The sequence below is a fragment of the Notothenia rossii genome (assembly GCF_949606895.1).
Source record: "Notothenia rossii genome assembly, chromosome: 1".
In the NCBI taxonomy this organism is placed as follows: domain Eukaryota; kingdom Metazoa; phylum Chordata; class Actinopteri; order Perciformes; family Nototheniidae; genus Notothenia; species Notothenia rossii.
This window is the reverse complement of record NC_136912.1, coordinates 42,004,497-42,031,960: the sequence shown is the minus strand read 5'-3', so window position 1 is coordinate 42,031,960 and position 27,464 is coordinate 42,004,497. Positions and strand designations below refer to the sequence as shown.

Below are 27,464 nucleotides of genomic sequence, written 5' to 3'. Positions count from 1 at the left end.
TGCTCCCTTTCGGACACATACTGTATGATTTATTATTATTATTAATATTAAGATATTAAGATAAGATGTTACTCTATTGATTGAACATTTTAATTAAAGAGTGTGATGTCCCACGGTAATTCAGAAGGCTCACAGGTCACATTCCGACCATTATTTGAAACAATAGGTGCTTTCACACCGTCTACAGCTTTATTTGTATAGAGGGAGCTCTGTGGCTGAATGGCCAGCGATTAGGTGTGGCGCATTTATCATAGGTGATCAGAGCTAACTACCTGCCGTCAGATTTCATTTAAAAAACAGATCTGATTTTAAGACTATTTCTGCGCTCAAAGAATGATAAGAATAAGAATAATGCGTATTGAACTGGTTTCATTAATTAGTGAGTTTATTTAACACTATAACCGCCAATCGGGTCAATTTGTGTGATGTGTGTTGTGTGTGCAATGTAACTTTTTTTTCAATAAAATATTAAAGTCTCCCAGTCCGTGACTTTTCCTGAAAGTGTTTTATGTAGCACCCTATGTTGTTAAAAATTGCATTCTAATAGCGGGATTTGACGGTTTTAGGTAGGCCTATACAAAAACCTCTGGCGGTTCTAGTGTTAAGGTAATTAGGTACAGTAGAAGCCCTTTTTTATCAGTAACGAATTTAGCAGTTGAACATAAAAGTCAACTAACTGAGGGTCACTTGCAATGACAGTGTTGTGTCTAACTGTAAGCTTGTCACTCAGAGTAACCTACAGTTAATTTAGCTGCTGGAGAAGAAAGATCAAGGGGGGAGGGGGGGAGAGAGCTGTGGTTGATGGGCCATTAGTTGCAGCTGAGAGCTGCCGTTTCATTCAGACTGTTTAAAAAATGGTAACAACGGACTATTTTTCAAGATCCGCTACGCTTTGGGATCCTGATCTGCCGACGAGGCTCCATTAAAATATAAATATTTCGAGTGAATTACTGAGTTTAGGCACGTTCATAACGTTTTAATGAAGTTGAATACAGTATATTCATATTTGTCAGTGATTTCATGTCAAGTGTGTGTGTGTGTGTGTGTGTGTGTGTGTGTGTGTGTGTGTGTGTGTGTGTGTGTGTGTGTGTGTGTGTGTGTGTGTGTGTGTGTGTGTGTGTGTGTGTGTGTGTGGTTAAAACACTTTCATGAAGTGAAGGAGGTTTTCCTTCTATAAAACAGCTGTGGGCAGCAGTGAGTGTCACGGACATGAATTCATAGATCAAGGCAGACTGGTGCACACACTCTCCTGTCCTGCCAGGCGACACGCCCGTTCTAAGCCGTGTCCCTCACTCCTCACATACCAAGCTGCATCCCCACAAGTGTATTATTTTGTTACATCGTTTCAGATGTTATGTTTCAGTTGTGCTCTGTCTATGTTCAGTGATGCAAACTTGTCACCTTTCGGCGAAATTCGTCGTTTTGAATCCAAAATAGGTCGTTTGTGTGATTCATGTAGATCTGCAATAAAAATATTTTTGGGGTATGGGGGGGTCTGGGACCCGGAGTAATCTGCGGCCGTGAACTGTCATGACACGCATGGTGTTCTTTTTTTATATATTATAATGAAGTACGAGCTGTGTGCTCAAGTCTTCCTGCCTGTCGGCTCTGCTCATGGATGTATAATAAGGCTCTGCTGCTCAAAAATGATGGTCTAGCTTCAGCAGCTACATTACCTACGGGTGCGTTCGTTAATATTAACTGTGCGTCCAGAGTCACTGTGGCACAGACTGGACCGCTGGTGAACAGCTGTTAGAACGGGCCGTTCAGGTGTTCAGAGCAGAGCTCCCTGTCGGAGCGGCAGAGCGTGATGTGAACTGAAACGTTTTTCTGTGGCAATATTATTTAAGGAATCGTTGAGCTAGCTAGCTAGCATACATTGTCACTATCTGCTAACGTTAGCTTTAGCCTTCTATTTCTAATAGTTTTTTTCATAGGCTATAAACAGAGGTGGTATAAGTATATATATATATATATATTGTACTTGAGTAAAATTAGAAGCACTCAGATCTTGTACTAAAATAAAAGTAGAAGTACTCAGATCTTGTACTTGAGTACAAGTAGAAGCAAACAGATCTTGTAGAGTAAAAGTAGAAGTACTCAGGTCTTGTACTTGAGTACAAGTAGAAGCAAACAGATCTTGTAGAGTAAAAGTAGAAGTACTCAGGTCTTGTACTTGAGTAAAAGTAGAAGTACTCAGGTCTTGTACTTGAGTAAAAGTAGAAGTAGTCAGATCTTGTACTTGAGTAAAAGTAGAAGTACTCAGATCTTGTACTTGAGTAAAAGTAGAAGTACCAGAGTGTAGGAATACTCTGTTACAGTAAAAGTCCTGCATTCAAAATGTTCCTCAAGTAAAAGAAGAAAAGTATTATCATCAAAATATAGTTAAAGTAGTGACAGTAAAAGTAGTCATTGTGCAGATTGGTCCATTTCAGAAAAATATATATGATATGTTTTATAATGATTGATCATGAAAGTGTTCTCAAAGCTGGTAAAGGTGCAGCTAGTTTGAATGACTTTGTCTACTGCTTGTGGATTTACTCCAGGTGGAACTAAAGTCTGATTTAACACTTGATTATATTTCACTTAATTAATCCAGATCTGTAAAGTAACTAAAGGTATTAAATACATGTAGTGGAGGAAAAGTACACCATGTACCTCTGAACTGTAGTGGAGTAGAAGAACAAAGTAGCAAAACATTGAAATACTTAAATAAAGTACAAGTGCCTCAAAATTGTGCCCAAGTATAGTACTTGTTGAGTTTATGAACTTAGTTACTTTACACCAGGGCTATTCAACTACACATTCAGTTGGGCCAGATTTTATAACTACAAAATTCAGCTGGGCCAGACATTCAGCGGCCTGTAAAAAGCGGGTAGTGACACATTTTAAACCAACACATATTACTGCGATGAAAAACATGCAATTTGTATTCATTGTTCATCTAACAAAGGTAGGTCAAAAAGTGCATAAAAACACAACAAATTAGCATTAATTTAACAGAATCTGAAAAAAAAGTGCACAGTTGTAGCATTACATTTGTTTGCTTTAGAGGTCAAATATTCAGGTTAGTTTTTTTGAACCAGGCACATCACAAAGTGCATTTACTGAATACAATAATAGCAGTCTTAATAAATGTCCTCACATGCAAAAAAAACGGCTAAAGAGCTCCAATGCAACACAAAGAGGTAGTACTGTAGCAATACTATTTTTTCCCTTTTCAAGTAATGACAAAAAAATCATACGTTTTGGTCACATTTGACCCAGACACATTACAACGTGCATTTAAATGAATACAGAAAGAACTGTCAAACCCTTCAGTGCACAAACCCATAACAAGGGATACGGGTAACTATATGAATGAATACTACACTACACGTCTACTATAGTAAACTAGGTGCTTACTATCACCTCATTTGTGATTTGTCATCGCTGACTTTCTCAATGGGAGAAGGGAAATGTTTTGTTTTGAACAAGAGCAGTGATTTTTGGCTCATAGGATGTCAATGCAATCCTAAGACATTGGTGAAGAGTGCTGTCAGTCAGGGAGCAGCGAGTGCTACTTTTGATTGAGTTCATGTGTGAAAAGCTTGATTCACATGTGTATGTTGATCCAAACATACTGAGCACACAGATCGCTACTTTCTGAACGTTAGGGAACTGCTGTTTTTTGACATCACTCCAAAACTTCGCTGGTCCGTTAGTGCGCTGCATGTCAATAAGTTCCAGTGTATATTTCCCCTTGTCGATGCAGGGGACCACTTCCTTTGCTCTGGTTGATACGTCCCTCTCTATTGCAACAGTGAAGGGGTCTCTGGCAAAGCCCATCACCTCTGTGGGCAGAACAAGTCCATAATCGACCGGCAAAGTTCTCTTTCAACCTCGCAATGAAATCTGTCATCACATCCGTGATTTGTGCCGGAGATGTGATGTGTTTGGGGAGCGTCGGAAAATGTAGCATCCGATCCGTGCTCAAGTCGGTCGCGAAAAGGTCCAGCTTGACTTGGATCATCTGCTCCACAAGATAAATGACCGTTTCGTCTCTGTTTACGCTTCAGAGTTGAGAGAGACATGTTTTAGAGTTGCTATCATAGGACCACCGTTACTAGCACCACTAGATGCACTTTCAAAAAACATGCTGCGTTGTGGTTTGGTGGTTTCTATGCAACACGGAGTGTTGCGTTCATGGTCTGTACTAGTGTAGGAATTTGGCGACGGGAGGCTGGGCCACTCGGGAGTTGGTTCTGGGCCGCATCTGGCCCGCGGGCCGCCAGTTGAATAGGCCTGCTTTACACCATGTGGCTATAAAGATAGAAAGACTAAGCCTTGTACAGAGGCATGAAAATACATTTTCAAAATGCTCAACAGTGCTGCCAAAATTATAAACTGACTGCTACACAATTTAAAATAAATGCTTTTATATATTTCTATTATGTGACTCTTTGGCGTTTCTGTTATTATTAACACTGCTGCTTTAGTTGTTCTGACAGCTGAAATCCTCTGTCATTCCGTGGGGTGGGGGAGCCGGGGGCTCGGATCCTTGTCACCTTTTTCATACCTGATGAGTTTGCATCCCAAAGCCTCAGTCACCTTAATTCATGTAATAAAAACATCTCAGGTCGGTAACACTCAAAGCTAAATGTGCAATACCATGTTCAGCTATGTTACTATTTATAATTTTATTGTTGTTACATCAGAAGATGTACATATTGAAATGATTTTTTAACTTACAGTAGGCTATTTTTTACAATGTGTGTTGGAAGGATTTATTAAATTACAATGAATATTGTCATTGTTGAAGGCTTTTAGAGAAGGGTGAACTATAAGCTTGAATTACATAAAATGTTAAACCTAAAAACATAAAAGCCACAATAAATAAGTCACAATTATTGTAGTTATTTTTACCTCCCGTATTGCTTTCAACCCACCAGCTTTTATGGTGTTGTTACGTCACTAACTGTAAGCTTGTCACATACAGTCTATGGTCACTCAGAGGAACCTACAGTTAATTTAGCTGCTGGAGAAGAAAGATCAGGGGGGGAGGGGGGAGAGAGCTGCTGTTTCATTCACACTGTTTAAAAAACGGTAACAACGGACTATTTTTCTTAGCAGATGCATGTCAATTTAAATCAATACATACAACTATAAATCGATAAAAACATTTTCTAAATCGATAAAAGCATTTCAATTAATATTAGGAGTCATGTCGTTACTTTGTTGAGAATGTGGCCATGTAATAAGCGGGATAATTTGCAGCGACTTGTTCCTTATGGGGAAAATAACACCCTTCATCCAGATGAGGATCCCTCCGCTACGCTTTGGGATCCTGATCTGCCGACGAGGCTCCATTAAAATATAAATATTTTTAGTGAATTACTGAGTTTAGGCACGTTAATAACGTTTTAATGAAGTTGAATACAGTATATTCATATGTGTCAGTGATTTCATGTCAATTCGGCGAACATAAACATAAATGATCGTGGTGAAGATGATGATTAAATTAGGATTAAAAATCGAGAGCCGGGCTGCATTTCCTCCCGTTCGTTTTTTTATCCGACGAAACAACATTATTTTGTTAAATAACAACATGGTGATGTTTTGTAAATGATTACATGTCTCTTATTTAGCACAGTAGTATGATATCCGTGACATATGGATCTTAACAAAGTTCCGCTGTACATCCAGCATACTGTATCTGACTTTATTTCACATGAGCTCCAGTGTGGAACCCCACTGCACCCCCTGGTGGATCAATGATCCATTGCAGCTGGCTTCATTATAATTACATTTATCTATCACGGGGGCGGTCTCAAGTCAAGCTGGAGGTTTTCCCTTGAGCGAGGGCAGATCACGTACCAATCACGGGCCTCGCGTTTCAAACTATCTGAAATGAATCGCGACATCTGTATATTACACACACTGCTCTGCATTCTGCACGGACCTCACAGCTGTTCTCACTGTAAACATCGCGTCGCGATGAGAACCGTTAATAAAATAATATCCAGGGGATGCATGCAGAGCTGTCATTGGCTGAGATAAGTCCGGCCGTGCGTCACGACTCTTTGAAACATCTCTGTTACCGGAAGTGCATCCACGAAGGAGTTGTGGAGGACAGTGGAGGAACCATCAGTGTATCCTCGGTTATAGCTCCTCCAGAGAGCCTCCTCGACGCTCGATCCTCGAAGTGCATTCAGAGAAATGAGATGTCCTTCAACATGGCGCGCTGAAATTCATTTCCGGGTCACTACCGGAGGACCGAGGAGTCGAGGAGTCGAGGAGGGAGATTTGATGAAATGAGAAAGGGCCTTAGTGTCGCCAACTCGTTTCTAACATGCAAAAAGACAAACAAATGCGTCTTTGGTCGGTTTATTTTCAATCTTTCCAATCGAGACGAGATCTCTCTCTCCCCCGTCTGTGTGTGAGGGGGGCGGGACAGTTTACACACACTCGGCTACTACATGCAGCAACACGGCGGGGATGGCGGAGAGAAGCGCTCCAAGGTGTGGTTAAATGTTACCCGTCTTGAGGTGGACAATGCTCGTTGCCAAGGGTGCTTAGCATGTAAGGGCGGTAACACAAGCAATTTGTCTAAACATTTAGCAAAAGTGCACCACATTCAGACGGAGGATTGCACCGGGTTCGACTGTCTTTCTAGTAGCTCTGTAGCCCCCCCATCCACGAGTAACGTTTCCACGTCAGCAACACACAGAGTTAACACAATTATACAAACATGGGTTAATGATTAGAGAGGTAACTGAGTTACTCTTTATTTTGTTAAAGTTTCAGCTATTTTGTTTACAGTTCTGTCATCAGATTATTTAATATGATTTGTTAAAACATTGTTTCTTTTGATGTGAAATATTATTTATTTTATTTAAATAAAAAGCAATGTTAATTTTGTTCACAATTTGTTTAGTTAATTTAATAATATATGTATTTTTGAATCAAGTTTTCATCTTTATTGTCTTCATTGTTAGTTTCCACATGCCTAAAACAACCTAAAGCTAAATCTAAAAGTTGATGGCTAAATAAGAGCGTTTGAGAAATTGTGCAAGGCATAATAGTCCGAATAGTCGATTAATCGTTTCATTAATCGATAGATTAATCGATTATCAAATTAGTCGTTTGTTGCATGCTAGTTGTCCCATGTATAAATAAAACGTGTTATTCAGCAACCCTTGCAATTTGGGATTTTATTTTTGGTTGGTAGACCTCGGTGAGCTGGTCATTTCAAAAGTAGCTCACCAGCCAAAAAAATGTGTGGGCACCCCTGCTCTAGAGGGAACACAGGGATTTTAGACATTGCAGACCGTTAAAATACACAAAGCTAAATAACACACTACAGGAAAATGAAAACCCCAAAAAGCATAATAGGGCCTCTTTGACACTTAATGGGATTTTATTTTTCTCTTGCTGCATCATGTACTTATTGTTAATTTTATGTTTTTTCTAAATTAACTCAGAATTCTTAGATTTTTCCGTATGGATGAAAACAATTTTCAGTGCCACACCATTAATGATATTTTGGTGAATATAGATATCTTTAGAGATGTGATCATATGTTGTAGGTCTTGCATGTTTGGAATTTCTGCTTCTCTTGAGTGAGTGCCTTCAAGCAAGATAAATGTTTCATCTGGCCTGCAGAAGAGTTGCACTTTTAAACAGATTTCAGAAAATGTCTGTGGAATGCAATTCATTGTGTGTAGGGATGCTCCGATCGCCAATTTTGGGGCCGATCGCCAGAATCAGTATCGGCCGATACCGATTGCCGGTCCGATCGAGTGGGTGGGGGTAGGCCTGTCACGATAATTAATTTTGTTGGATGATACATTTTCCCGGAAATGATTGGATAAACGTTAATATTTTCGGCACTGTTGTAAGACCATTTTAGACCACTGACATAATGATAATATATAATAATAATTCAAGTACATCCTTTCAAACAGAACTTTGTATTGAACATTCAACATTGCAAATGAAATGTGAAATAATATTCAAACATATAAATTATATATACTAAATAAAATAAATACATTTAATTATAACAAATTAATTAAAATCACACACAACCAAAACAATCAATTAAATAGACTTAGGCTGGAAAACAGAGCTCTCTCTCTCTCATATACAGTGGGGCAAAAAAGTATTTAGTCAGCCACCAATTGTGCAAGTTCTCCCACTTAAAAAGATGAGAGGCCTGTAATTTTCATCCTATGTATAACTCAACTATGAGCGACAAAATGAGAAGAAAAAAAAAAAATCCAGCAAATCACATTGTCTGATTTTTAAGGAATTTATTTGCAAATTATGGTGGAAAATAAGTATTTGGTCACCTACAAACAAACAAGATTTCTGGCTGTCACAGACCTGTAACTTCTTCTTTAAGAGCCTCCTCTGTCCTCCACTTGTTAACTGTATTAATGGCACTTGTTTGAACTCGTTATCAGTATAAAAGACACCTGTCCACAACCTCAAACAGTCACACTCCAAACTCCGCTATGGCCAAGACCAAAGAGCTGTCAAAGGACACCAGAAACAAAACTGTAGACCTGAACCAGGCTGGGAAGACTGAATCTGCAATAGGTAAGCAGCTTGGTGTGAAGAAATCAACTGTGGGAGCAATTATTAGAAAATGGAAGACATACAAGACCACTGATAATCTCCTTCGTCTGGGGCTCCACGCAAGATCTCACCCCGTGGGGTCAAAATGATCACAAGAACGGTGAGCAAAATCCCAGAACCACACGGGGGGACCTAGTCAATGACCTGCAGAGAGCTGGGACCAAAGTAACAAAGGCTACCATCAGTAACACACTACGCCGCCAGGGACTCAAATCCTGCAGTGCCAGACGTGTCCCCCTGCTTAAGCCAGTACATGTCCAGGCCCGTCTGAAGTTTGCTAGAGAGCATTTAGATGATCCAGAAGAGGATTGGGAGAATGTCATATGGTCAGATGAAACCAAAATAGAACTTTTTGGTAAAAACTCAACTAGACGTGTTTGGAGGAGAAAGAATGCTGAGTTGCATCCAAAGAACACCATACCTACTGTTAAACATGGGGGTGGAAACATCATGCTTTGGGGCTGTTTTTCTGCAAAGGGACCAGGACGAATGATCCGTGTAAAAGAAAGAATGAATGGGGCCATGTATCGTGAGATTTTGAGTGACAAATTCCTTCCATCAGCAAGGGCATTGAAGATGAAACTTGGCTGGGTCTTTCAGCATGACAATGATCCCAAACACACCGCCCGGGCAACGAAGGAGTGGCTTCGTAAGAAGCATTTCAAGGTCCTGGATTGGCCTAGTCAGTCTCCAGATCTCAACCCCATAAAAAATCTTTGGAGGGAGTTGAAAGTCTGTGTTGCCCAGCGACAGCCCCAAAACATCACTGCTCTAGAAGAGATCTGCATGGAGGAATGGGCCAAAATACCAGCAACAGTGTGTGAAAACCTTATGAAGACTTACAGAAAACGTTTGACCTCTGTCATTGCTAACAAAGGGTATATAACGAAGTATTGAGATGAAGTTTTGTTATTGACCAAATACTTATTTTCCACCATAATTTGCAAATAAATTCTTTAAAAATCAGACAATGTGATTTTCTGGATTTTTCTCATTTTGTCTCTCATAGTTGAGGTATACCTAGGATGAAAATTACAGGCCTCTCATCTTTTTAAGTGGGAGAACTTGCACAATTGACTGAATAATTTTTTTGCCCCACTGTATATATATATATATATAAATAAATAAATACATATGAGCACACATTGTCTCACAAGCAAAGAAACCCTCCTTTAAACAACCGTCAAGTGTATAGTCCACTGTCAAAGACCCAGATGCCTCAACAGGCCATATCCAAATCTGTATTTCAAAGATTTCGAGCAAGGAACACCAACATGTTTGCGTTGTCGGGCAAATTCATCTTTGATTGCAAACTGTAGGGAAGGTGGGGGCTCTCGAGCTGACGTGTTTGCTCCTAGCTGGGAACACGGAATGGGTAGGTTGTGTTTCAGGTGCAGTTTATATTAAGGTTGGTCGTATTGCTAGCTTTTGTTGCTACCTTTTTAAAACAAATGCAACACACCGCCCGGCTCATTGAAGTCCGTAGGTTCGCCTTGTTGATTTGGCTTGAATCCAAAATATTCCCACACCGGAGGTATTAGGTTTTGCAACCACTTCCATTTAACTTCAAATTCCCCTCGAGAAAGTCACACGTTGTCTCCTGCTTGTCTCTATATTATTAATTTGGCTGCTACACTGCTGCACACGGAGTGTCCTGACCTGGCTGTGTGTGAGCCCCGCCCCTCACAGCGCTCCTGGCTAAAATGCTGGTCACATCCTTATGTAAACGGCAATTTATCGAGCTCAGAAAAGTGATCGATTCCATTTTTATTTATCGTACGATAAGTCAATTTATCAATTATCCCGACAGGCCTAGGTGGGGGCTATGGGGATCATCCATTTCAAGTGATGTTTAAAAAAAAATAAGGCTCATTCACTGGCGCTTCCACAAACAACAACCAACATAATTATTACATTCAAATGAAGAAGATTATTCAAGTTTACATTAACTTTGGATAATAACATGGGCGGAAGCGCTCTCTTATCACCAACATAATTATTACATTCAAATGAAGAAGATTATTCAAGTTTACATTAACTTTGGATAATAACATGGGCGGAAGCGCTCTCTTTTACTCTCTCCCTCTCCTGACAGCCTGTCAGTATCTCATGCAGCTCACTGATCCAGTAATGAGTGACCCGACAGTGAAGAATAAACATATTTATAACTAGTGTAGCTTGGCGAGACATGCGAGTATCTCTTCACAGGAAACAGTGTGTGTGTGTGTGTGTGTGTGTGTGTGTGTGTGTGTGTGTGTGTGTGTGTGTGTGTGTGTGTGTGTGTGTGTGTGTGTGTGTGTGTGTGTGTGTGTGTGTGTGTGTGTGTGTGTGTTAACATTGATTTCTTTCTTGCCTCTGTAGTCAATGGAGGGTTTGGATGCCCCGAGGATTCTGGGAGTGGCCGAGCCCATGTCCAGTTCTGTCAGGGTTAGCTCATTCATGAAGTAAGGTAACTGAGGAAGACAGAGGAATATAACTGAGCTGAGCACACTGGACATGAATAATACATCAGCAGATTATCATCTGACCAAATTGAAGGAAGTGGCTCATCACCATATATCTGTCAAAGAGTATAGGATGCCAGCATGAAAAAAAAGAAAATGGATAATGGAATAAATACACTTCACTTTTTAATTAATCATATTTTGTCATCTTTATCTAGATTACTTTTTTAGTTTTGTTCCATAAAGAATTATAACATTTTAATATGTTATAGTCATTCGATTATTTGTGTTTTGTCAAAAACATGATGTTGTGTCACACAGAACATAACAAATAGGCATAACCTACATACTGTATCGTCCTAGCTGAGGGGATACAAGTGAAGGATGAGGTTTTCCTGTCTTTCTCCCTCTGCATCTTTACTAAGTGTGAAGCTGTACAGAGATACACACTGACATTTAGTGTGTGTGTGTGTGTGTGTGTGTGTGTGTGTGTGTGTGTGTGTGTGTGTGTGTGTGTGTGTGTGTGTGTGTGTGTGTGTGTGTGTGTGTGTGTGTGTGTGTGTGTGTAATTTGTTATGCAAAAATGGCATAACAAATGTGGATATTTTCTGCTATTCTCTGTGTCAAGTCAAAGAAAAGGAAATATATTTAGATTTTGGACTGACAAAACAGGATAATGACTTGGACTTTCAGAAATTAAAATGATCGTTTATTTGTAATCTTCTGTACTCTTAAAAATGTTTCTCTTGTCTGGCTATTTAAATGTCCAGCCCTCTTACAGTGAAAGCTGGTTACGCTAGTGGCCTTGCTCCACTCACCCGTATCTTGCTGAGCTTCATCTGAATCTTCTTGGAGACCAGCTCAGCCCAGTACGGCTCACACAGGAAGTCCCAGAAGACCCGGCCCAGAGTGGCATTCAGCCAGGCAACATGATCCTCCTCCATCACCTCCTCCTCTCCCTCCTCCCTGGGCGGCGGCTGAGATGAAGTGGTGCTCTGGAGCTTGAGAAACAGAAGGCAAGGAAACACATTAGAGGAAAATATACCAAATCTACCCATTTTAAAATCTAGGTGGATAAGGAATAATATATTGTCACTTTAAATTATGTTATACTGCAAATATTTTATAATTCAGAGGTTTGTCATATTCTCATTTTACTTGCTTGTTTGTATATATTTCTGTATAATAATTGTCTGATCAAAAATCTTTTTATTGCATTTCGACAATGCATAAGTCATTTTTGTCATTTAGAAGTGGGAAGCAAAATATATGCAAAATGAGACAATCGTCTGTACCGATTGTATGTACAAAGACAACAAATAATTACAAAAAACACTAACAAACAATAACAACAACTAAAGTAATCCCCTACATTCACGGCCAGTGAGCCTCATACACACGATTATTTAACAGGAACATTGTTAAATGAATGTATATGCATGTAATACATATGCATATTATACATACATGCAGAAAATACCTATAACCATACACATCTACTGTATACATACATATGCTGCAGATAAGCTATACCAATAGCAGATCTTCTTACAGAGTGTGGAATGCACTTCAAAAAGGTTCCCAGGCTTCCTGAAATGTCCTGTTTGAGTAAAGAAGTGAATAACTGATCTTTTCAAGTTTCATGTAGGACATAACGTCCTTCAACCACTGAGTGAGTGGGCGGGACACTGTCCCTCCACTTAAGCAGGACGGCTCGACGAGCTCGGAGGAGAGCAAAGGACAGAGGTCCACGCCGTTCTGTAGTTAAATGCATCTCCTTTCCTATAACCCCAAATATGGCAGCCAGAGGATTTGGAATCAGTTCAGTACTGAATATGTATATTAATTGTCAACTTTTATTTTGAATTGTATAAAAGTGTTTCTGTTTGCTCCTTTTCTTACAAATGAATTCCTCTTACTGTGTAAATCTACTTGGCCATAGGCTTGTTTCTGGTTCTGATTAGCTACTTGTTGTTATTAATTACACAGCTTGTGACACAGTAAGGCAAGACACATTTGTCACCTAAGGAAGGATATTAAGAAAAGGAAAAGGAGTTAGTAGGAGTAAGTGTAGGATGCTACCTTCTTATCTGCCCCCGGGCTGCTCTGAGGACTCTGAGGAGCAGGGCTGGCCGCTGCAGGGCTGACTACCGCCTGTTTTGGCAGTAAGGAGGCCATGTATACGTTGTAGTCCAGCAGCGATTTGGTTCTGGCACCGCTTGCTGTTGTTGAGGATACCGAGGAGTCTTTCGACCTGGGCTGAGATGCTAGAGCTTCGTCCAAACTGCCGCGACTGCTGCTGCGACTGTGAGAGGTCGGGGCTGTAGACCACAGGGAATCAAAAATAAGAAATCGCAAAAAGGGTGAGGAATTAGACAATTCATTATCAAATTGCATTTTGTGAACTACTCAAAATCAGGATCAGAATTGCCATCTTTGTATCTGTAAAGCATACAAATATATCTCAAATGAAAAAACACAAGAACAATTTAAACAATTTAAAAGGCATAGTTTGGATTTCTTAAAGTGGAGTTGTATGAGGTGTTTATATAATCCAATCCCTATTTTTGTATCGTGTATACCTAATCCTTTTACATGTAATCCCTTACTCCCAAAGCTTGATGCTCTCTGCAAAACCGCCAGCCTCTATGGATATAATTAGTTATTTTTACTTCATTTGAGGCTGGGGTAAAACAGCAACATAAAATGACTGTTTTCAATGAAGTCTGGTGTAGACAACAGGCTGTCTCATAGCAATGTAAATCAGTGTAAATATGTGAAATAAAGCGTTCTCTGAAATGTATTCTATGTTTTTAAGTAAGCATTTTTAAGGTGGCTAATGATTTGCTGCTTCCCTCGCCACATTGCTTAGCTTCCGTGCTAATACTGATGTCAGTTTATCAAATCGGGGGGACATCTATTGTAGGTCCAAACATATAGTATGGATAAGTACCTCATACAACCCCACTTCAAAAACATCCAAGCTATCCTTTATCCAATTCTGGAAGGAGACAACTGTGGGCACAATCATCAGTATTGCTCACCGTTCTTAGTGGCTGCAACAATTCCAGTTTTCTTTGTGTCCGCTTTTAGCTTGGATGCAGACAGAGCGCGCTGGAACCACTCCTCCTTCTCCCTCCCCGTCCTTCCGAACAGATAGAGGGTGAGATCTCTACTGGAGGAGGACCCCCCTCGTTCCTGAGCCCCCCTGTCCCTTGTGCTGAGGCTCTCGCTGGACTCCCCCTCAGTCTTTGACATAAAGTCATCCTGTTTGGCAAGTTCAATGCAGATGGGGTATTTTTTGTTCCATATACGTTTCCTGGCCAGGCTCTGAGGGGCTAGATATACCTGGGGAGATACTTGAGTTAGACCTGAATCACAGACTTAGGTTTCAATATATCTCTACCAAATTGCAGGGGTTTTATACAGTGGTGTTTGAGGTACTTCTATTTAAGTGTTTCCGTTTTATCATCCCAATCCCACTACAACTTGGAGGAAATGATTGTACTTTAAACTCCACTTGATTTATTCATATACAACATTAGTGACTTTGGTGTAATTGTTATTTAAGAATATAAATCAACTAATGAATGATGATGTAATATTTTGGCTAAGGTTACCTGGCAGTATAATAAGTCTTTAGAATTATCTCCACTTTTACTAGCTGTAAAATGGTGTACACAATACATCAATGCATTACAAATTACAATCCAGTGATATGATACACATCATTCCTGAAAAAAGACACTGCATAATACTTAAGCCACTACTACTAATACCAGGGTTCATACACCTTTTCACCAATGATTTTCAATGACTTTTCCAGGACCTTTACCTAAGTTTCCATGACCAAAATAATTAGTCTTTCTCAGCGGTACCACTGAAAATGTTTTATTTTAACATGGAACAGGAAAATAAGGTCTGAAACATGTTGGTTAAAACAAATCAAATGGGCTTACTAGCTTCTACACGCTAAAGCAACTAAAATCTCTCACCAGCAAAATACCTCGACAGTTACATGCCATTTTACGTTTCATTACTGTACGATACAGTATTTATTATCATATTACTATTTCGGCAATTAGCTAAAATATAAATTATATTTGATGCAACTTTAGTTACATTTCCATGACTTTTCCAAAACTTCTGAAAAATATTGTTTTCCATAACTTTTCCAGGGCCTGGAATTTGCATTTTGAATTTCCATGACTTTTCCTGGTTTTTAATGACCGTAAGAACCCTGTAGTACTTGTTTTACATTTTGTACTTTAAGTATACGTTGATACTACTACTTTTTAATGTAGGATCTTTTTTTATTCTATCGCTGATTTTAGACAATTTAAGACAATTTACAGCCATATAATCCTGTTTTTGTGCAGCGGTATTTGTCATTATCGGTTAAAGATCCCACATTGATGATATATATAATAGCATGTTATAATGACCTAACCTTTGACTAGCTTTATACAGACTAATACATCTGTGAAATGTACGTTTCCCTCACAAGATCTACTAGTTCGAACACATAACTGCATTTGACCTCCAACAGGAACTTTAGGAAATAATTTTCCAATCACTTTTTCAAGTTGACATACTTTGCTGTTGGTGATGTCGTATATCTTCTGACTGATGTACTGGATATCAGGTTTTGGTTCATTGTGTGTGGAACGGCGGGCGACGTTATGGTTGGGTTTAGACAGACGAATGATGGAGCCCTCCAAGCGGACGTACACAGAGTGTGTCAGTGTGGCATGGTACGTCTCTGCGTCATAGTTCGATATCTCATTCATCCAGCCCTGGAGGGAAGACAATCATTTAACATCATGTACATTTTCATAGAGTGAGTACCACAAACAGTCTGAAATTCAAATAACTATTCCCAAATAGATTTAAAAATTGATATCCATTTAAAAACATGTGGATGTACTCTGGATGTTTTTGATCATTCGAAGAGAAACTGAAAACAGAGACAAAATAACAATCCAAAACTGTGCCTGGAAAATGAGGACACTGCAAAACATCTGCTCACAGGGTGCGTTTCACTTCTCTTATTTTTCATTTCCTCGCTCCTCGGTCTCGGTATCACCGGAAGTTGATTTGTCTGCGCCATCTTGAGTAGCTTGATGTGGCCAGGGAAAAGAAAGTTTGGGGCTCTCTGCTGGAACTGCTACCTCCGCGACCCGACCACCGACCACAGATAAGCGGGAGAAGATGAATGGATGGATGGAATGGATGGTAGCGTCCCAGTGGTCTTATTTGTGCCGGAGGACCGAGGATCGAGGAGCAATAACGGAGGAGCGATAATCGAGGAACTACCAGGACATCCTCCGGTGAAATCCTCATACACTCGCTTCGCCCCCTTACTGTGTATCGCTCACTGATTGGACGATGCAGTGCATGCACTGATCTGGCTGCTGTCAGACGATCAGCTGTGCGGCGTCATCACAAACCGACGTCGCTTCACGTGACGCTCTGGAGGAAAGGACATCCCATTGCTCTTAAAACTAATTTCCCTACTTCTTGTGGTTTCCTTGCGTCTCTCCATGCTTCCCTGGTGGGAGGGACTAGTCGCAGGGAAACAACGCAAGTGAGGGACGCAAGGATTTTATTTAACCGAAGTGATACGCACCCACAGTGTGTTGTCAGTGTGTACCCATGCCTCTATGAGCAGACACTGATAAAAGAGCTTTTCAAGTCAAAGCAGTTTGTTGTCAGCTGCTTTCTGTGGCAGACTTTGAAGTTCCTGGTTCAATCCAGCCCAGGATCCACATTTAGCTCATGTTCTGCTCTGTCACTTAAATGCTAAATCTTTCACAGAAGTAAGCATCTTAAATGACCGTGTTTCTTTCATTCACAGCAGTCCATATACACACAGTGCCATAGTAAGGTCACATTCTCTGTTGTAAAAGTGTATGCAAGGCATTAAATCAAGCATTATGATAAAGTCCTGAGAGGTGACAGTTTTTCAAGATATTTATCGTGTGGGAAAAGGTGTCAATGGCTCCAAGTGATTTCTTATTATTTGTGCACACAGGATAGTTAACTTCATGTTAATAATTATTAAAAAGGTTTCCTCCCTTACAGGCAGTTTAGGTGTGAAGATTAAATAGTTGCTTGTCTATTATTAGCCCTATGTTGGATCGGTAAAGTGTCCAGTGTGTAGTCCACCTCTCACTCAGTGGATGTGAGGCAAACACAAGTGATTTCTATCAAACATTGTGATAAATGGATTAGATTCGCACAGAGCCATGAAACATTTGAGCTGTGATGATGCCTCATGGACTGTTTGACTTTTCCTTGAATACCAGCTAGAACAGACTAGGGCTGTCAACATTAAAGCATTAACCTACGGGATTAATCTGGAAAGCTGGACTTTTTATAAATAGTTCTTATACAAAAGAAATCACATTAACAAGTTTGACCAAAAAGGCAATGAAAGCAAATAAATCTGCACAAGCTGAATGTATTATACTGACTGGAGACCACTGGATATCAGTAAGTGGCCAAAACTAGGAAAAGCCAGATGACACTGGACAATCAGTCAATTACTAATCAGATTTGGTTCCATAAATAAACAAATAACTTGAGTCACAGCTTTTATATAATACTATGACTTATAACACAGTCATTTGTATTTGTGTGGTTGAGAGGTTTGGACAAGTTGAAAACACTGTGGATTAGTGGAGTCAGTATAACAAAGAGTTTGGCAAAAATGTTTTCATAATGTTATCAATACATGTATCAGTACCGAATTGACATATGAGCAACAAGTCCATCAGCAAAATCCTTTAAGGCATTCAGGACAAAATGAATTTAAGGAAGTTTGAAAGATTCACTGACCTTGTAGATTTCTGGTTCCTTAATATCCAACCTGGTGACATCCCACAGCTTCCCACGCTGTATGGAATGTCTAAAAGCACTGCCAGAAGGTTTAGGTCCCGTCAGCCACACAACGCCAATAGCTAAAAGAAACCCAAGCCCAATCCCAAGCAGTACTCCTCCTACGTAACTCGGCAGAGGTAATACAAAACACCCATACAGCAGTACAGTAAGGATGACCAGTGTATAGTGTGGAACACTGGGTACAGGCTCAAACCTGTCAGATTCATCTTCGCTGCACAGTTCTGTACTTCCACTTAGTGGCTCTTTAGATTGACTCCCAGTTCTGGTATCATCAGTTATATCACCTGCTGTGTTGTCACAAGTCTCAAAGTCCTCACTGTACAGGATGCAATAGTCCTCATCGTCTTGTTTAGCGAGAGCAGACATAGAGCATTTGTCCAATGACATTGAAAGTAAAGATTTGTTGGGGCTCTTAGTGTCAACAGAGGAAAGAACAGATGTTTCAGTTGTACCAGAAGCCTCGCTGTTAAGGGCTTCAGCTTCTAGGTCAACTCCTTCTTCTTCCTTGATGCAGTAGTTGTTGTTGCTCTCCAGTTGAGCATTGATAGAGGAAATGGAGAGTTCTGAGGCACTGACAGACAGAACTTTCGGCCGGTAAATGCTGCTGCCAGTCTTTTCGTCCATCATCTCTCTCAGCAGTTGGAGTGGTTCGGAGATGGCCTCAGAAAGACGCCGCTTAGTGTCTTCGATTCTTGCCTCAACTTCTGAGACCTTGAAGAAGCTGCGGGCATCCGTCGTGATTAATGGAGAAGAAGGTGCAGTTTTAGAGTCCCCAGCTGACGTCGTGGTAGCAGAAGGCATCCGAGACTGTGTGAATTGCTTGAAGAGTTGCAGGTTAAGGCGGGAGTCTGGAAGACGGAAGGGTGTGGAGGAGGAGGACGACGAAGAAGAAGAAGAAGATTCCTGGGATGTGTCTGAAGACAACGATTTGACGAGATTTCTCATCAGTTGCCTATGCCTCACTGTGGGAGCAGAAACAGAAGGGATCCCGTCACCAGAATCAATGTCGGACGAGAGAGACTTCCCCATGCTGAAGAAGGGCTTGTCACTGGAGGGAAAGCTCAAAGATTTAGTTGGAGAGGGATTGTAAGTTGAGCCTTTTTGCTCAGCAGTATGCAATGGTGAAGTTTCTGCTGGAGAACGATTAGTGTGATGTTTAGAAACTGAAGATAGTACGGACAAGTCAGGCATGACAGCAGCCTTGGCCGCAGACTCTGATGGAATGCAATCGAACATCTCTTCACTTGCTTCTACGGCTGTCACAATGTTTGAGTCATCCTGAGCTCCTGAGGGAGTGGAGACAGTTGTCCAGTACAGCTCTTCTTCCTCCTCCTCTTCCTCCTTCCCAAGAGCTGAGAAGTGGATGGTGATGTTGTCCTTTGATGGCGATCGCAGGACATGGAGCTTGGGGGACAAGGCAGGTGGTGGTTTTTCTGTGGAGTGGGCGCTCTCTGCATGGCTAGGATCCCGGCTAGTCATTGCAGTACTGCCACTGAGTCTGAAAAGAAAAAAAGTCTGGGTTATTACTGACTTCAGAGTTTAGTCGATTTAAATAGTTCACAATAACATACAAGCCATTTACTATTTCAGAAATGCGATAGACAATTACAACTGAAGACAATGAGTTCAAACCTTATACTACATTGAGTATATATTAGGGGTGTAACGGTATACGTACCCGTACCGAAATTATTCGGTACGGGCCCTTCGGTTCGGTACACGTGTGTACCGAACGAATATAACGTTAAACGTAAAAAATTGAAAACGTGAACAACTTCTTGGAAGTAATCTCAGCATTCAGAGTAATTTGCTCACATTGGGTTCAACGCGTCATAGAGCGAGCAAGTCATTTCATTGGACGAGAGCTGGTCACAGGGATGCGTTCAAATGTAGTCAGTAATTTGAGGAACTGTCGAAATGGCAAACGCAGATAAAGTTGAGCTCCAAAATCCTCCAGCATCATTGAAATGTCTGGTTTGGGAACATTTTGGTTTCGCAGTTACGTACAAGGATGACGGACAAAGACAGGTGGACTGAACCAAAGCTGTTTGTCGGCATTGTTCAACTAAAATTGGTTACGCGGCTGGCAATACATCAAACTTGTACACTCTTTTGAAAAGGCATCACCCGAACGTGAATATCACCGGTACCAAAAGAAAAAAGACTGAAGTGCAAACCCAACTCCCACTAGCATTTAAGCCTCCACCACTCGCAAAAAGTTCAGACCGAGCCAAAGCTATTACAAATGCCAAATATCCTTATGTTGCCATGTCAGCAAAGCGCTACCTGGCTGTATCTGCTACCTCTGTCCCAAGCGAGGGGGTGTTCTCCACAGCAGGAGACATTGTTAGTGCCAGCAGATCTGCCCTTTCGGCAAGCAATGTGGACAAGTTGATTTTTCTTTAAAAAAACATGAAAATACAATGACAAGCTAGTCATAATGTCAAACTGGCTGCTTAGGTACTAGTACAGTACGGTTCAAATACAGATTATTTCAGTTCATGGAAATGCTGCACCTTAATGTTTATTTTATTATATTTTGTATTTATTTGAGTGAATATTCACAGTTTAATAATAATTAAAAACTCAAAACTAATAGTTTATGTTTTGTGAGTAGTACTAGTACAGTAAAGTTCAAATACAGATTATTTCAGTTCATCGAAATGCTGCACCATACGGGGGGACCTAGTCAATGACCTGCAGAGAGCTGGGACCAGGCTACCATCAGTAACACACTACGCCGCCAGGGACTCAAATCCTGCAGTGCCAGACGTGTCCCCCTGCTTAAGCCAGTACATGTCCAGGCCCGTCTGAAGTTTGCTAGAGAGCATTTAGATGGTCCAGAAGAGGATTGGGAGAATGTCATATGGTCAGATGAAACCAAAATATAACTTATTTGGTAAAAACTCAACTAGACGTGTTTGGAGGAGAAAGAATGCTGAGTTGCATCCAAAGAACACCATACCTACTGTGAAACATGGGGGTGGAAACATCATGCTTTGGGGCTTTTTTTCTGCAAAGGGACCAGGACGACTGATCCGTGTAAAGGAAAGAATGAATGGGGCCATGTATCGTGAGATTTTGAGTGACAACCTCCTTCCATCAGCAAGGGCATTGAAGATGAAACGTGGCTGGGTCTTTCAGCATGACAATAATCCCAAACACACCGCCAGGGCAACGAAGGAGTGGCTTCGTAAGAAGCATTTCAAGGTCCTGGAGTGGCCTAGCCAGTCTCCAGATCTCAAACCCATAGTAAATCTTTGGAGGGAGTTGAAAGTCTGTGTTGCCCAGCGACAGCCCCAAAACATCACTGCTCTAGAAGAGATCTGCATGGAGGAATGGGCCAAAATACCAGCAACAGTGTGTGAAAACCTTGTGAAGACTTACAGAAAACGTTTGACCTCTGTCATTGCCAAAAAAGGGTATATAACAAAGTACTGAGATGAACTTTTGTTATTGACCAAATACTTATTTTCCACCATAATTTGCAAATAAAGTCTTTAAAAATCAGACATACAATGTGATTTTCTAGATCTTTCTTCCTCATTTTGTCTCTCATAGTTGAGGTATACCAAGGATGAAAATTACAGGCCTCTCATCTTTTTAAGTGGGAGAACTTGCACAATTGGTGGCTGACTAAATACTTTTTTGCCCCACGGTATATGTTATGTTTTGAGGTGATTTTTTCTGCTGTACCGAAAACGTACCGAACCGAACCGTGACCTAAAAACCGAGGTACGTACCGATCCGAAATGTTTGTGAACCGTTACACCCCTAATATATATGGTAACGATATTGACTCTTCTACAATTCAAAGCATTTAAAAAAGGCCCTTTTAGTCTTTTGGGGGTTTTATCTCTGTGTTATATTGGTTTGTGTGCATGTAAATGGTCTGCAAAGGCAAAAATCCCTGTGTCCCCTCCAGATGACACTTCCCTTCCCCCCTCCCCCCCCAGTACGTAATACCCGCTTCGCTAAGAGATGTGACAGACATTTACATCTCTAAGCAGTTGATCGATCACAACAGACCCGACCAGCTAACCAATCAGAGCAGACTGGGCTCTGGTTTCAGACAGAGGGTGAAAAGAGGTGCTGCAGCACAGGCAGGATGAGAAAAATAAAGAGCTTTTTGAACATTAAAGCATGGAGACATGTCACAGTAGAGACACTACATACTGATATGAACCTGAAATTGAGCAGAATATGTCCTATTTTAATCTATGATAAATTGTAATATATGTGAAAAACCAAAAAATGCTGTTGTGATACATTTTAAAAAGGTAACAAATTACTTTACTTTAATAATAAAAAAAAAAGAAAAAGGGGGAGTTGAAATGTATTTAGATTAATGCTGTCAAAATTATCGCGTTAACGGCGGTAATTAATTTTTTGAATTAATTGCGTTAAAATATTTAACGCATTGACGCATGTGCAGAGTGGCCCGCCCCATACATCCCACCAGTGGCAGCGCCCGGGTATGGCTGGGATAGGCTACACCCATACCAAGAAATGGCTTAGCCCCACCATGAAAAATGATGTTAAAGTAAGAAAATTAAATTATGTTAAATTCTCGCGCCGAGAATTGCACAGACAGCAGTTAGTAAGATTGATTTCAGTAGCCACTTGTCTGGAAATACCAAAGACCAGAAACGGTTTTGAAAACTTTTGTCACGTAGTGATCGTCTTCTCAATAGAACATCTTTGATAATGTCTTCTGGACAATCAGAATCAAGATAACGGCGTGGTGTTGTTGCAGGAAGTCCCGACGGAGAATACTTTTGCTGTAGTACAGGGGTGCACATAACTGGTACGCAGGTTATGTGCGTAATCTGAAATGCGTACCGTCACTTGTGTCACAAAGCGCATTTGCGTTCCGACGTACTTGTGAAGCTTTTCCAGAAGGCGGTTAGATCACCGGACGACAGAGTCGGTCTCCGTGTGCACAGACAGGGCTGCTGTTAACGTCGGTCTGTACAACGGAATTGTGCCAAAACTACGCCAACCGGCTGCGGAGGGAGACTCCTCCCCCCCCCCCCCCCCCTTCACTGGAGAACTGCGTTAAAACAGCTGATCACAACGTTCACGCTCTGTGGTCACAAAGTACTCCACTAGCCCCCCCCGTCGACTTTCCTGAAGTACTCCCCCGTTGAAAGAAATCAACACGTAGTGAATTAAGACCCCACGGTTTGATGATTGATAGGTGTGTGGGCTGTCTTTCATTTTGACACACAGAATTTTTTTATAATAAACATACATACTGTATGTTAAATGGATATATCCGCCTTCTTTCATTTATCTTTCCATTCCCACAACAATATACATAAAGAAATGGCATATTTTGGACATAGTTCGAATGGTGATTAATCATGATTAATTAATTTTTAAGCTGTGATTAATCTGATTAAAAAATGTAATCGTTTGACAGCCCTAATTTAGATACACTAAAGTGAGAACGAAACAAATAATCATAGATGTTTTTTTCAAGGCTTAATGGTGGATACATTTTAGCAGGCCTTTTCGCAGTTCAACTAGCCAGCAGCTACCATTACAGTTGCAGTTTCCCGTTTCAGACCGTAAAGTAGACCTTTTAAACCAGATTATTTTAGCCGCAAACTAACATCAGCTTTCCAGGCAAACATAAACATATTTTTATCGTTGGTTAAGGAAGTTGTCTTTTTCTTATCGCTGTCAGGTGATCAGCCATTTCTTGGATTCTTTGTTATGTGAAAGTTAGATTTGTAAAACTGGTAAACCACTGCAACTGCAGATCATTGTAATTATTGAGCTGGCTATGAACAACATTTACCTCAATAAATGACTTTCTTTCTCAATCCATCAAAGCTCAAGAATAGTAGTAGAATTACTGAGTCACCGACCACTGACTATGTGTTTAGGAAACCCAGCAATAATGTATTATGTATTACTATTTCCAGAAAAAAGTGTATTTATGTGTGCCTGTGCTGGTGCTGCCAAATGTAGTGTGACTTTTAGTTGCGTCAGTCTGCAGTTCTTGAGCAATCAGTTATATCAAATTACCACTAACACCTTCCCCCATCCTACTTACCATCAGCTGACACTTTCACAAATACCTTTAACATACTGCTGAAATATACAGCCAAATCAACATGAACAATGAGGAGCAATCAAAAATGTAGACTTGTTATGCCTACATGGATGCATATTACAATGTGAATTATAAACCACATACATTTTGTTTTACTTTTAATCATAAAGCTAACAAACGTCTGACAGACATCAGTCAAAGTCCAGATAATAAATTGAGGTTGGGATAAAAGTAGCATGGCAAACTGATGCTAATGATTTGGTGTCACAAGATTCCGTGAGTTCATTGACTGACAAACTGAGGTCAATTTGCCAGGTTTTACTAGGGAAGTATGTGTAACAGAAGACGACATCAACACTACTTTTTTTTTTCAAACCACTCATGCTTTATGATTAAAATGGTAAATTGGTGGAAACGTCATCAAATGAAAAAAAAAGCATAAGAAACTAAACCAAAGTGGATACTGTAAATCAAACGGAAATGATTGGGTTGAATACACCCAAATAAGTGGACCATTCGAAGGACACACTACTTAATTGTTAGCCTATGCTTTTCCTTATTTAAAACACTTCCCCATTCTCATTTAAAAATGTGGCATTTTGCAAAAGCCAAACACCGTACAAAACTTTTGTTTGGTGTATTTCATATTTGGAACCCTGTAAATTGTACTATTGGAAAGACTAGGCCGGGACATACCTGGCAACACAACATGATTAAATTGCACCTTTCCCTAGCATCTAGGACACACGTTGGTGGTGAAAATAGAATGATGTTAATGTCATGTTGACATCTAGCATAGGCCTTCTCACCTCACAACAGAAGTGGCATGAGCACATGCTGGCTCACTCTTATACAGACTGAACTTGGTCACTCATTGTCACATTGGTCACGAGTGAGCCTGTTACACAGCCAGGCAGTCTGCCAGCCACCTCTGTCCCTAGCTAGCCAGCCTTCAGTCAGCAGCAATACAATGAGGCCATTCTAATGGACCGCCGCTTGGACATGGATTTCATTTCAACATAAAAGGACCCTAAGGTCCTAGCAGTATTTGCTAACAGCACATTAGGATTAGTGGGGAAGTATGCTTGTATTTGTGTGGTCTGTAAGCTGATTCCATCTCCCTATTAAAACTATGTCAAAGGAACAAACAAACTGAGCAAAGGACTTGGCACGTACAGTACATCTTCATGCATTTGGCCGTCAATCCAAGAGTGTGTGTGCACTGACAATGAAGTCCTAGTTTATCTTGTGTTCCCAGTGCCTTTCCCTATGAAGCCTAGGAACAGCCTTAGAGGAGAGTGGAGAACGAAGTCTTGCCATTGATGCTGATGAAGCCAATTACAGAAGGGAGCCAGCCTCATTACCCCGCCTGTTTTGTACTCATTAGAGACATCTTCTGTACCGAGCAGCACACACTGTTAATGAGACGTGACTCACAGAGCTATGGCACATACTCAATGTATCCATGCAAATGAACTGACGTGTGTTTAGCTGTAATGCATTGTTCAAACAAACCAGTGGTCAAAATTCTGGCGAGGTGAGAAGACAGCATTTGCAATTAAAAAAAATCTAACTTAATATATTGTTTAATTTAACACAGTTATGTCTTTCAATGTGGAGTAAGCTACAATAAGTCAATATAAGGACAAAAGGGATAAGCTCAATGCCTAAATGAATATTGAATGTGTTTCTGAATCAAATGTGTTGTATTTTGAAGCAGTGACTCACCCAAAAAAAACCTGATAGTTTAAAAATCAAGATGGATGTTGTGTAAAGATGAATAAAATAAATGTTATGGTAGGAAAAAACGGTATGAGTTAGAAGGCCTTATAAAAACATATATAGCTTAACATAGAGTTGAAGAATTCCAAAAAGGTGCCCAGTGGAATTTTATTGTACAACAAACTAAATGTATCTTAACATTTAGTGTTCCCCAAGATTCATCTTATGTATCCTTGAGGCCTAACAGACGTGTTACTGTAAATGCATTTCCTTCCTCATGAAAACATTTGCAAAGCCATTTTTTGGATTTGACGTTAATGAAAAATCGACTTGCCCAAAGACACACCTTCCTTGCTTTTATACAAATGGTTTTACTCATTATTATTATTATTATTATTATTATCACATAACTATCTTAAGTCTTTGTATGTGTTATCACGTTTAATTTTGATGTCAGTTTATCTGGGGTTTCGGTCACATTCAACGTCACCCAACTAAACTCCTGTTTACAGGATCATTGATTCATTTGTTGCCAAGTGCATGATCGTTACAGTGCATGTGCTTCTGTTAACAGAAGGAAGGGATATGGCTCACTCTTAACATACTTCCATCAGATTCCCTATGTCCTGGACAAGCGGATTAGTGTTTATACAAGGATGCCAATAAGAAAATGACTGAGAAACTGAAAAAAACTGAGATATAATAGCGTACACCAAAGATTGTTGGTTGTAACAAATATGATCAACACCAGGATGCGAAATTGTCCCTCTTGGCTTCCTTAATCTCATTCTGCAACTAATACGTTGCTAAGAGAGTAGACTTGCTTAATTTGATGACCCCTTGTTTTCCTAGTTTCGATTCAAAGAACATGACCCCTGACCCTTTAGTTCTAGTCAACAAAGCACATATCTGATTGTGCATAGGAAGGCTATTATTCATTATTACATGTTACTTGTTAGACGCTTTTATCCAAAGCGATTTACATACTCAATACTTTGCAATCCCCACAGGAGCCATTTGGGGTGAAGTGTCTCAGGGACACAACAACATGCTGACTGCAGTGGGGTTTGAACCTGTGACCCCCTTATCTGAACACCAACGCACTAGCCCACTGCGCCACACGCTAGGGCTGCTCGATTATGGCAAAAATCTTAATCTAGATTATTTGGGTCAATGATTGATTAAAAACGATTATACATTTACTTTGAAAACATCCATTTAAAAAACAGTATGTTTTTAACAGTTGATTACTCTGAACTTTAAGTATTCAACTGAAAAACCATTAAAAAAAAAAAGTTTTTTAAATTAAAAAATAAAATAAATAATCGTTTTACTTCGATTATGTTGTTTTCATAACCGTTGCAAGACAAAATCGTAATTGTGATTAAAATACGATTAATTGAGCAGCCCTACCACACGCCTCCCTATTAGTCATGGTTGCCAAATTAAAGTGGTAACAGAAACACAAAGTCAAGCTGTTATGTTGCTCTTACTCCCAATATATGGCCCGAAATATATATGTAACTGCATAGTAGTGTCAAATAGGCAACGTTTCCACCAAGAACACATCTTTAACGAATCCCGAATCTCAAATGTTGTCTAGCTTTTTGCAGAAAGGGTCAGATATTGTTTATTTGACAGTATTTCCGTGAAACTGAGAAGCTGGATTTGATACCCAACATGCTTTCAATTAAAGAGAAGTTTGAAGA

General features: G+C 40.2%; 1 protein-coding gene across 3 annotated transcripts in view; it reads right to left on the bottom strand.

Moving 5' to 3' along the window:
* LOC307029263 (testis-expressed protein 2-like) overlaps positions 1–27,464 on the bottom strand; it is a 63,814-nt gene that overhangs the window by 17,678 nt on the left and 18,672 nt on the right. For all 3 annotated transcript variants that reach the window (XM_079665054.1, XM_079665052.1, XM_079665053.1), the window contains exons 3-8: positions 17,907–19,467; positions 15,662–15,862; positions 14,111–14,414; positions 13,149–13,387; positions 11,885–12,067; positions 10,976–11,075 (exon numbers count right to left, since the gene is read on the bottom strand). In XM_079665054.1, the coding sequence (XP_079521180.1) occupies positions 10,976–11,075; positions 11,885–12,067; positions 13,149–13,387; positions 14,111–14,414; positions 15,662–15,862; positions 17,907–19,448 (2,569 nt within the window). In that variant the 5' untranslated portion in view covers positions 19,449–19,467. The remainder of the gene's footprint in view (positions 1–10,975; positions 11,076–11,884; positions 12,068–13,148; positions 13,388–14,110; positions 14,415–15,661; positions 15,863–17,906; positions 19,468–27,464) is intronic.